The 12262-nt window shown below is 48.4% G+C and overlaps 1 protein-coding gene across 1 annotated transcript; it reads left to right on the forward strand.

Annotated features, from left to right (window-relative positions):
- The first annotated feature begins 1088 nt into the window (after positions 1–1088).
- LOC144946442 (DPY30 domain-containing protein 1-like) lies at positions 1089–10335 on the forward strand. Its single transcript, XM_078875318.1, has 6 exons — positions 1089–1151; positions 3394–3547; positions 4963–5166; positions 5798–5905; positions 7532–7750; positions 9557–10335. Exons 2-6 carry the CDS (start codon positions 3401–3403, stop codon positions 9599–9601), a joined length of 723 nt encoding a protein of 240 aa, XP_078731444.1. The 5' UTR covers positions 1089–1151; positions 3394–3400; the 3' UTR covers positions 9602–10335.
- The last annotated feature ends 1927 nt before the right edge of the window (positions 10336–12262 follow it).

Raw genomic sequence — 12262 nt, forward strand, 5'->3', positions numbered from 1 at the left:
CTATCACCCGAAACGTCGCCTACTATATATGACGGCCACGCATTGCCATTATTGAGGGGGCGTTTTTTTTTCACGTGCCGGTTCCCGACCACGTGACTTCGTTATGGGCCTTCCCCCCCACCCACTTCTCCCCCCTGCCTCCTCCCCCCACCCTCTCCTCCCCCCTGCCTCCTCCCCCCACCCTCTCCTCCCCCCTGCCTCCTCCCCCCACCCTCTCCTCCCCCCTGCCTCCTCCCCCCACCCGCTCCTCCCCCCTGCCTCCTCCCCCCCACCCCGTCCTCCCCCCTGCCTCCTCCCCCCCACCCGCTCCTCCCCCCTGCCTCCTCCCCCCACCCTCTCCTCCCCCCTGCCTCCTCCCCCCACCCGCTCCTCCCCCCTGCCTCCTCCCCCCCACCCTCTCCTCCCCCCTGCCTCCTCCCCCCACCCTCTCCTCCCCCCTGCCTCCTCCCCCCACCCTCTCCTCCCCCCTGCCTCCTCCCCCCACCCTCTCCTCCCCCCTGCCTCCTCCCCCCACCCACTTCTCCCCCCTGCCTCCTCCCCCCACCCTCTCCTCCCCCCTGCCTCCTCCCCCCACCCTCTCCTCCCCCCTGCCTCCTCCCCCCACCCTCTCCTCCCCCCTGCCTCCTCCCCCCACCCGCTCCTCCCCCCTGCCTCCTCCCCCCCACCCCGTCCTCCCCCCTGCCTCCTCCCCCCCACCCGCTCCTCCCCCCTGCCTCCTCCCCCCACCCTCTCCTCCCCCCTGCCTCCTCCCCCCACCCGCTCCTCCCCCCTGCCTCCTCCCCCCCACCCCGTCCTCCCCCCTGCCTCCTCCCCCCCACCCGCTCCTCCCCCCTGCCTCCTCCCCCCCACCCGCTCCTCCTCCCACGCCTCCGACACCTCCCTCCCCCCGTTTCGAATTTCCCAGCGCGCATCAGGCAGCCGCGTCGCGTGATTGGTTGGCGCGCCGACCAATGGTGGGACCCAATGGGAGAGAAGCGCGCCCCGCGACCCCGGGGTTGAGCCAATCCGCGTTGCGGAATCTGACCACGGGGTCCCCCCGCCCCTACACCCCCCGCACCCCCCACCTCCCCCCCACCCCCACCGCGGCGGCCTACACCGCGAGGCTTCTCCAAGGTTGGCAGGCGGCGCTGTGTAGGGAGAAACAGAGAGAGGTAAAATCTCTCCGCCGGATCCACCGCGCTGCCCCACCGCCACCACCACCACCGCCGACGACGAACGAGTCGTCCGCGTTGCAAGCAACTCTCTCGAGGTGGTGCAGAAATGTGGTTGCTCCGCTCGCGGTGTCCAACGAGTTGCGGGGGGTGGTGGTGCGCGTCCAGTTGCTATGGTAACAGACTAGGCCCCGTTGCTAGGGCGACCAGGGGAGCGAGTCGGTGATGAAGATCACGTAAAGTTACAGCTTGGGTGAATGTTTATAATTACGCGTTTGTTATCAATAACAGGGACATCTTTATTTTTTATCTTACAGACCCGGTATAATATATTTACAGTAGATCGCTATAATAATTCCGGTAGTCTTCAAAGGAGAGTCCTTCCGAGACGCGGATATCTCCACTAACAATTGGTAAGAGGGTGCTAACATTTTTGTTTTAAAACTTTCATTTATAAATCGTGGGTGCTGAGCACAGTCCCAAAGGTCACACGCCGCCAAGAGGCCGGCAACAAACAGCACCGTTGAAGATTATTAAAGTTAATACGGTTGTTGAAATGAGCAGGATACGGATTGACTGAGCTGCTATGTTAATATTGGGATTTAATTTCCCGAGCCATTTCAGCAAGCGTCTTATACATTTAAAGAGTTAAAATCCAACTCTGAGCATGTTTTTGTACTACTATCGTGTTTTTTTGTATTGTTGTGGTAATGTCCTTACCGGCCCGACTCGAACATGTGTGAAATAGAGCTTTGTAGCTCATCGGATTTCTTCTGCAGGATCAATAAATATTCTTGTACTCTGAGTTCTTTCGGTAAAGTCACGTAGGTAAAAAATGAAATAAAAAATAATAATAAAATATTTGTTTTTATTTTATTATTTTTATTAATTTTTATTTCATTTTTTACATACGTGACTTTACCGAAAGAACTAAGAGTATGAATCCTTGCAGTCACGAAAGCTTCAAATATAGAAATATTCTTGCCCTATGTGGTGTGAGGGCAGAAGCAGAAAGTAAAGTGCTGTGACCTGCAGCTGCTGAACTTGCTTTTCGTCCAAAACATTTACTGTGGTAAGAATTCAAATAGCCGGTCAGGTAACTCAAAATCGGAAGGTTGTGAGTTCAAATCCTATTTGTGTATTTGACTCAGCCTGTCACAAATAGCTCTCTCTAATCACTACAGTAATTTTGCTGTGGCAGTTCCACCTGATGACGGAAGCTTGTGTTGCCTCCGAAACGTCGTGATTTAATTTAGTTATTTTCATTTTATTATTATTATTTTTCATCTACGTGACTTTACCGAAAGAACCAAAGAGTATAGTGTGTGTTTGACTCAGCCTATCATCCGCATTTCCGATTGTCACGATTGGCTATGTATGGTGCGAAAGAAGTTCTGCATACATACAATCCAGCTGCCTCAATAAGAGGACAATCCTGGGAAACCCAGGATAGGTGGCAACCCAATCATGGGCCACAAAACAATTTGTGATTTCCAGCGGCGGTGGCGGTACTTCTGCCCCATAGAACGGTCCTTGAAATTTCAGGCTTTTAAAATAACGCCAATTAAAATCGCAACAAAACATTACGTTAGTTTCCTTTGGTAAATATCAATGTAATACCAAATTTCTAGGTCTCGGAGGGATCCACTGCTTATTCCAGATTTGAAGCTTTCGTGACTGCAAGGATTCATACTCTTTGATTTTTTCGGTAAAGTCACGTAGGTAAAAAGAAAGAAATGTATTTGTTTTCTTTTACTCTTTGGTTCTTTCGGTAAAGTCACGTATAAAGATAAAATAATAACTTAAATACTAGTATTAATAAAGAGAAAATAATAAATTAAATACTAGTATTAATAAAGAGAAATTAATAAATGAAATACTAGTACTTAATTTATTATTTTCTCTTTATACGTGACTTTACCGAAAGAACCAAAGAGTAATTCCTGCAGTCACGAAAGCTCCAAATTAAGTTTGTTTTCTTTTAACCTACGTGACTTTAAATTTGGATTTAAAGCTTTCGTGACTGCAGGGATTCATCTTCTTGGTTCTTTCGGTAAAATCACGTAGAATGGAAATAATAAAATATAATGATTGTATTATGTTTTATTTTTATTATTTTATTATTTCCATTCTACGTGCCTTTACCGAAGAAACCACCAAAGAGTATGGATCCACCACTGTTTAACTGTTGCGACCGCTCGTGGGCACCTCTCCACATCCTGATCCGTGCGATTGCCTCCAGCCTCGCCATGGACTCGGAGTACCTGAAGCTGCGCATGGGGCCCTGCCTAGCGGCAGGCCTGGCCGACTTGGTGCTGCGGCGCCCGGCGGATCCCATCGAGCACCTGGCTCTGTGGCTGTACAAGTACCGCGAGAACGCCACGCACGCTGCGGCGGTGAGCACCTGAAGGGCCGTACATAAATGACGTCACGCACCTAGGGGTGTGGTGGGGGGGTCAGACATTTGTGGCGATGTGTGATGAGGGGGGGGGGGTTGAGAAATGTGACGTGACATCAAAATGCGCAACTTTAAATAAATATAGACAACACGTTCTACTTAATTACATATACTTTTTAATAAATGTTTTCTCCTACAACATCAGAGTGCAGCGCCACATTAAATACGCACTACAATGACAATAGTTTAAAGCGATTTGAAGCATGTTTTTTTTGGGGGGGGGGGGGGCAGAGCTTTGTGACGTCATGTTTGAGGGGTGGTCTGACTTTTTGGGACGAAGGGGGGGGGGGGTAAAAAATCGTCCAAAATCGCGTGACATCATTTATGGACGGTCCCCAAACTGCTCCCAACAACAACACCAATCGTCACCATGGCGCTTGTGCCATGCTAGGTGCACTTTGAGGCCACGTGCAGTGTCGATTTCCCGATGGCAGCCGGTCATGGAATGGATCCAGGTGTCCGTGGGTTGTTGACTGAGATAACTGACAGATGCACCGATTGTGCTCCTCCCAACTTAGTCGCCCTGAAATCTGCTGCCGGCACACAGCCATACAGCCACAGGTAGGCAGAGTCCGGGAGTTTATATTATTTTAACAGGTAGGAACTTGAACCGACAAGGGCAAAACTACGTAATACCAGCACGTTCACTGACTGCATTAAAACAGTCAAAAGCACAAATATGCCTGTGATTCCAATGTTTTGAGAGGCAAGGTTTGTATGTTTTATATAGATTTGTGAAACTCGCTAATCTTCCAGGCTGTGAGGTTGGCAGGAGATGGCAGTGGAATATTTGTGTATTTTTCCCAACCCAATGCAAGACTGCATTGAGATTATGGTTATTAAAATGCTTTTTGCATTACCGGTAACCGCAATAAAAATAGTAAAAACGGGTCACCGATTTACGGCACGTATAGAATTGTCTTCAAATAAACATAGCCGTTTTAACTGACAAACAAAGGAAGCTGCTATGGTGTCATGGTTGGCACTGGACATGCAATTCCCCAGTTGCTGGTTTGATTTCAACTCCCAGTGTAGCAATTGCAACAAATTGGGCAAGTTTCTTACATTCCCCCTCCACCTGTCGACCCTTCTGCCTGCAGTCGTGTGCGTAAGCAAGCAGTTTCAGAGCTGCACCTTTACTTTTCAACTGAGAAACAAGCAAACGTAGCATGCAATGACTTTAGTTCCACTGTGCCGTTTTCACATGAGCCAATCGGTCCGTTCATTGCTAATATTCCACTGGAAATGGTTACCTCTTCCTGAATCATCGATGCTGAGAATGGTTACTACTTGTTATTTAACACTCCACGTAATTGACCGTGTTATTTCCTGTACCACATGTCCTGTTTGTAGAGGGCAGAGGAGATGGTGGAGCTTCAGAAGCAGAGGGAGGAGGCCGCCTCACAGGAGACCCAGAGAGAAGCGGAGAGAGAAGCACTCAGAGAAGCAGAGCGGGAAGCGCAGAGGGAAGCACAAAGGGCATTGGAGAAGCAGGAGCAGCAGAAGCTGGAAGATGAGAAGCTGCAGAATTCGTCAGAAACAATACAACCGCCACAGGTTTGTAGGCATGGCCGCTGGGAACTGCCTGTTAAGTTGGGTCGTCTGCAACTGTTTTTTCCACATCTGAGTGAGTAGTTTCACGGCAAGGACATGTCTATGTATGGGCATCTGTGCGTGTACTTGTATCCGGCATTGCGCCGGCCACACTAACACCTTCGCGGGCCGTGCGGGCCTTCATCGGTGTTTCATAACAGCGTTTGTTGCAGAAGTCTGTGTTGGCTAAACTGCCGATCTTGTGTGTATGTTTCTATGTGGTGTGTATGTGTTGTATAACTTTTGTATGTGTGTGTAATATGGAGGGCAGAGGAACGACGCTCACAACAACGAGCGGAGCACTGGGTGGATAAATGCAGCAAGTTTGCACAGGAGAGGGCATAGCTGGTGCATCTGCCAGTCATCTCAGTCAATCAACTCATAGCACCTGGGTGTGTCCCGTGACATCCTGTTAGCGAGCCTTCCACACTTCACATGGCCTCAAAGTGCACCTGGCCTGGCACAGGCACTGCGGTGACGTCACCAGCAGTTAGTGGCGAATGGCGGGTATTGGTATGTGATCGCTATCGTTGTGTGTGTGTGTGTATGGTTTGTGGTGAAACGTTCGCCCGTCACGTTCGCTCTGTGGTGCCAGGATGTTGAGCAGGTGGCCGAGGATAGGACTTTGGTTGATGCCTTCTCTCGGCCGGGGGCACCAACGCTGCCCACGCTGCAGGAGGGCGATGAGAGTAACGTTCACGAGGTGCAGTCTTCGTTCGCACATTCCGGCACTATGCACCTTGGGGCTTGGACATGCAGGCACACGCACTCACATTCCTTGCCCCACACACGCGTCGTGTTTATAGACAAGGTCGTCTCAATTCAAGATTCTTTCATGACCGGAAACACATTTGTGACCTGAGGGAGATGGGGAGATTGGCGGTACGACGCCTACTCCCCAAATCACTCTTTTCATCATTGATTTTTGGGTCAGGCCCTCTTAATATATTGGCTGTGAAAACCTACGCGTTAATCACTGTTTCATCTCTTTTAAAAAAATTCCCCCAATATTGTCACGATTGCGCTGTCGACATTGTGTCCGGTGACGAAGAATCCACTGGGATGTCTTCGAGAGCAGTGCAACCCTTAATGTTATATTACTTAATTGGTTATTTATTCAAATATTTCACCTGGATAATTGCTTGGAACATCTCATTTGCGAGGGTGACCAGGGTGTCAAACATACAGTAGCATGTTGACAATTCTCAGATTTGTAATTCAGCCAAATTAAGTGCAGAACCAAATTCAAAGTAACTTTTTGTATTTGTGCAGTCATTGGTGACTGGGCTGAGACACTCAAAACACTTGAGAAACTGGCACAGGTTGCTGATAGCTGGATTCGAACCCAGGACCTCAGAGATGCCAGCTCAGCGCTCTGACCTCTTAACCACCTCTTAGACCAAATCCCTCTATCTTCTTGGTAAATAATAATGATGCTTGTTAACTCTTGGTACATAACTGGCATTATTATCGTGCCCTTGACTACTGTTGTTGTAGATACTTTCAAGAAAGAACAGCAATAACATAGTTTTCAATGTTAGTGTAATTTCCTAAATAAAACACAGCTTACCATGTTAAACACTCATGAAGAAGGCAACATAACAAGGTTGAGTATTTCGCTACAGTTGGTTAATATATGAATACGCATCGGTATGGCTGGGAACGTGAATTCTTGTGACATGCTGGTGCTCATGAGGCTTTCACAAGCCAGTGGTACGTATTAGCTGCAGTGAGGATAAGTGGCGATGATGGCTGTGTTCCTGCTCTGGTGAACGTGTTCCCCTTGCCAAGTTGATGGTGCGCTGCGTCTCCACGCATTATCGTGAGACTGGGTTAAGAGTGGCCGTCGGTTGCCTTGCGGTGCGTCGAGGCGTTCGGTCAACGTTGGTGTTTACCGCGTGCCGAGCGCACGTCACACACAAGGCAGCGTCGTCTTGTGCAGCGTCTTATGATACCGCATCTCAAGATGCATCACAAAGCGTTGCTAAAAATGTTAATTATCAGAAAGACAGTGCGTTGAAAAACCTAAAAAATGTTCATGTTAATTCTATTTCGATACAAACATATTAATGCAACACACTATATAAAAGCCTTGGGTTAAGATGTGAAAAAGAGAATAAAACCGCTGCAATATCGTATAACCAACAGAATAATTTCTGATCAAATTACGGAATTGGAGTGCAAGGAATTTGGATTTGAATGCAAGGGAAACAGTTGAGTCTTCGGACCCGATGAAACACAGGAGTAAATCGTTAAATAATCGTTGCCTTTACGGTGTGCCATACACGAGTGATTGCGCCATGCTGAACTGATGCATATTTGCTCGCAGGACGATGAGCGAAGAGACAATGAGAGTGGAATAACCGAGCTGTCAGCGCAGGCTCGCGGTCAGACGCCCACCACCGCCGTCGCCACCGATGCAGCCGAAGCACGAGACGGGGACGGCGAGATAACGGAACAGCACGGAGACGGGGCGGGAGGAGCCGGCGTGGATGCTGGCGCGCCAGACACGAGCAGGGATGACGAAGTCGAAAGGACGAACGTCGACGTAAGTCCCACCGCCGGCGCCCGAGCGGCCGACGGCGTGGGCGGTAGATCCGGTAACGGCGCAGCGTTGTCCGGCGCCGACCTAGACGACGGAGTTGCAGGCAGCGATGCACGGGCAGGGGAGCAGCCGCATGGAGAGGATGAGGCGGAAGCAACGGCCCCTGGGAAAACTGAAATGGAGGTCTTGGGTGGCAAAGAGGCTGCCGGTCTCTCTGCAGAGGATGATGATGATGATACTGTAACTACAGAAAAAAATGAGGTGGTGGTGGCTGAAGAGGAGACTTTAGCCACTGCTGAAAAAGTGGAGTTTGAGGTTTCGTATGGTCTAGAGTCCACCGGTGTCTCCACACAGGATGATGGTGTAATTACAGAAATAAATGATTCGGTGGTGGCTGAAGAGGAGGCAGCCACTGCCGAGAAAATTACATTTGAGGACTCGTACGACCAGGAGGACACCAGCCGTTCTGCACGGGATGATGATGATGTAATTACAGAAAGAAATAAGATGTTGGTGGTGGCGGCTGAGGAGGAGGCCACTGCCGAGAAAACAGCGTTTGAGGTCTCGTATGGTCAAGAGGCTACGGGTCTCTCCACACGGGACAATGATATAATTACAGAAACAAATGATACGGTGGTGGTGGCGTCTGAGGAGGAGGCCACTGCCGAGAAAACAGCGTTTGAGGTCTTGTATGGTCAAGAGGCTACGGGTCTCTCCACACGGGACAATGATATAATTACAGAAACAAATGATACGGTGGTGGTGGCGTCTGAGGAGGAGGCCACTGCCGAGAAAACAGCGTTTGAGGTCTCGTATGGTCAAGAGGCTACGGGTCTCTCCGCACGGGACGATGATGTAATTACAGAAAGAAATAAGACGGTGGTGGTGGCGACTGAGGAGGAGGATGAGGAGGAGGCTGGGAACGATGTGGGAAAGGTTTGCGGCTCGCAGCCTCTGTGTGTGTACTGCACTCTTCCTGTCACTGCTGCTGGGCTCCTGGTGATTGTGTGGGGAGCGGGGAGGATTGAGCGCGATCATGCGCTCCCTCTGGTTCTGTGGCTCACTCGTCTGCCATGTGGGCAAATCTTGATGTGCTCTCGTGATTGTTTGCTGTGGGTGGGGTGGTGGTGGTGGTGTGTTACGTAATGTGATTAGTCCCCGATTTCACCGGCCACGTGTCTCAGTGGCAGAGTGAGTGGCTTGCAATAGGAAAGTTGCAAGTTCAGATCCTGATTGGGGTTTGACTCATCGTGTCATCCCGGGTCGATAAAATATGATGACTTTGCAGGGAAGTCAACAGTAGTTGTCCAATGGATCGACATGTCCCCCATAGGAATGTAGAATTGACACCATTGGCTGCAGGAAATTACTTTTATTTGACTTTGACTCATCACCATGCTATTCAGAGTCTAATGTCCAAGTGAGTTCCTGCTCTAATGAGCATTGAAGTTGTGATAATCCTCACATTCCTTTGGCAGAGGGCGATTCTATCCATAGGACAACCACTGTTGACTTTTCCCCACAATACCTATTTTATCGACCCAGAGAGACCATGCAACTACCTCAACCAGGATTTGAACTTTGCAACCTTCTGATTGTGAGCTATCTCTATACCGCTGAGTAACCTGGCCAAACTATTGGATTACAGATTGAGCGTTGGTTACATCATGTAACATCAGCTTTCTAATAATGTAATGTAAAATAACAGCTCTGTAATCTCTCATGCAGTGGTGTGTGGTTGATATCTATCCACTAGGAGTGTTTACATAATTGCTGGTTTCTAATGTCTGCGTTTTGTTTTTACCCCAGATGGCATCGGAAGAGGAGGTACCTGCCCCGGCTGACCCTGAATAATAGACGTGAAATGTCAGTTTTCAAGCCAAGTTTTTATTTTATATGTAAAAAAATGTATACCGAACTTAGGCAATACTGTATTAGGCCCTACATCTACTAGGCACAATATCAGTTTGGTGTGCTTTGACATATATATGGGAAATATGTAGTGATTGCAATGCTAAATAAACAAATTGTGGGAGACTTTTATTCCAAAATTATAAAGAAGCACCTTTGATTACAAATACTTTAGAGTATTTCAGCTGTAAGTGTTTCACTTTGCGGTATTCTCTATTATCTTTTGAACTGTTTATTGTGATTAGTTTGTTGTCCTTCCCCTGCACCTTCGATTAGCAATGTTGGTTACATACGGTGCGAAAGAAGTTGAACATACATATAAGTTTGACGGAAATTAATAACGAATAGCGTCGTGGAGAATATAAGTAACAACACAAATAAGCAGTTCATACACCTCTTTCAATCGTATAAGCTGGCATCATTGCTGATGTATGTCCATTGTTCTCTGCATTGCAATTAAAGCAACAGCTTAGACCACAGAGGCTCATGGTGTAGCCCTGATTGTAATTCACAATCTTTTGAGTAGGTTGTCAAATTGTCTGGGGAAGGTTGGTGTATTGGCATTGTGCTCAGCATTGCATTGAAAAACAAATAAAACAGCTGATGCGATTGGAATGTTTCTGTCAGTCCTTGTGAAAGACCATGCATTTCAGTTCAACATCAAAAGTGCATAAGGACGTCATATCCAAGCACAATGGTCGGGAGATGAGTGCTCAATGTATTTATCTTTACATCGCAATTAAAACAACTTGAAAAACATCTCAAACACAACTCGTGTTCCTCAGCCACCGATGCCCATTCATCTCTGGTGTGATTAAATGCGTGTGTTGTGTGCTACTGAAGAACACTCAGGATTTGCAGTTTAACGAATTCTGTCCCAATGACTGAGTTTAATAGTTGCGGGCATTACGCTCTGCATTGCATGTGAAGAGCAACTGTGAACCAGAAGCGCAGCGCCTGTGAATGGAATGCATCTGTTATGTGCTTGCGGAATATCAGCGTTTCAATCTGGAGCATCAACACGGAGCCATAAACAGGTTGCCCCAATTCTAGATTTGAAGCTTTCGTGACTGCAAGGATTCATACTTTGTTTTTTTCGGTAAAGTCACGCAGGTAAAACAATAAATAAAATAGATGAAAACTAAATTAAATTACGACGTTTTGGAGGCAACCCAAGCTTCCTTCATCAGGTGTAAAAAAAGGCACCTGATGAAGGAAGCTTGTGTTGCCTCCGAAACGTGATTTAATTTAGTTTTTATTAATTTTATTTATTGTTTTACCTACGTGACTTTACCGAAAAAACCAGAGTCGGATGCCCCATGTCTAAGGACGGTGATATGTGCTGTCATTGTGCTCTGCTTCCCGTTAAACAAACTCCATGAAGTGTTTTGGGGTGTGGTCGCGTTAAACGTAAATGTGTCGTTAAACCCGCCACCACCCGACACAGCCAATTAGTAATTTTGTCATATAAACAAAACGTGTCAATTCATGCTTAGGTAGTAATTGGCAATTAGTGCGTGAGTAGTAATTGGTACGTTTTGATTACGTGACAACCCTTACTAATTGACTGTCTGGTAGTGGCGGGTTTAACGACACATTTATATTCACGCGATCTCAACAAAAAAACACTTTATTATGGATATTGGTCGGGAAGGCCTACGGATTAAAATACCGTTAAACCTAAAACATTGTATCAGGCACGTGTGATTGGAACACTTCCAATGTTACGTGACAGATCAATAAACGCAAACAAAAACAACATCAAATCACACACAGCCTCATCACGACTGTGACTTACACCTGTTACGTTCCGTAGAAGATGACCCGGGAGTTTCAGTAAAACAAAACTCCCCATGTCTACAACAAACGGTATAACAGTAATGATATTCCTGCACAGTGGAGCATTGTGTGTCGCTCTTTGATGGTGGAGGTTGTGAGTCTGTGACCACGAAGCCCTTTGACCAGGCACTGGCTCCATCCAGCACAACACACGGAGGGTGGAGGTTGTGAGCCTGTGACCACGAAGCCCTCTGGTCAGGCACTGGCTCCATCAAGCACAACACACACGGAGGGTGGAGGTTGTGAGCCTGTGACCACGAAGCTCTCTGGTCAGGCACTGGCTCCATCAAGCACGACACACACGGAGGGTGGAGGTTGTGAGCCTGTGACCACGAAGCCCTCTGGTCAGGCACTGGCTCCATCAAGCACAACACACACGGAGGGTGGAGGTTGTGAGCCTGTGACCACGAAGCCCTCTGGTCAGGCACTGGCTCCATCACGCACAACACACACGGAGGGTGGAGGTTGTGAGCCTGTGACCACGAAGCCCTCTGGTCAGGCACTGGCTCCATCAAGCACAACACACACGGAGGGTGGAGGTTGTGAGCCTGTGACCACGAAGCCCTCTGGTCAGGCACTGGCTCCATCAAGCACAACACACACGGAGGGTGGAGGTTGTGAGCCTGTGACCACGAAGCCCCTCTGGTCAGGCACTGGCTCCATCCAGCACAACACACACGGAGGGTGGAGGTTGTGAGCCTGTGACCACGAAGCCCTCTGGTCAGGCACTGGCTCCATCAAGCACAACACACACGGAGGGTGGAG

This window comes from Lampetra fluviatilis, chromosome 41, assembly GCF_964198595.1.
Source record: "Lampetra fluviatilis chromosome 41, kcLamFluv1.1, whole genome shotgun sequence".
Taxonomy (NCBI): Eukaryota; Metazoa; Chordata; class Hyperoartia; order Petromyzontiformes; family Petromyzontidae; genus Lampetra; species Lampetra fluviatilis.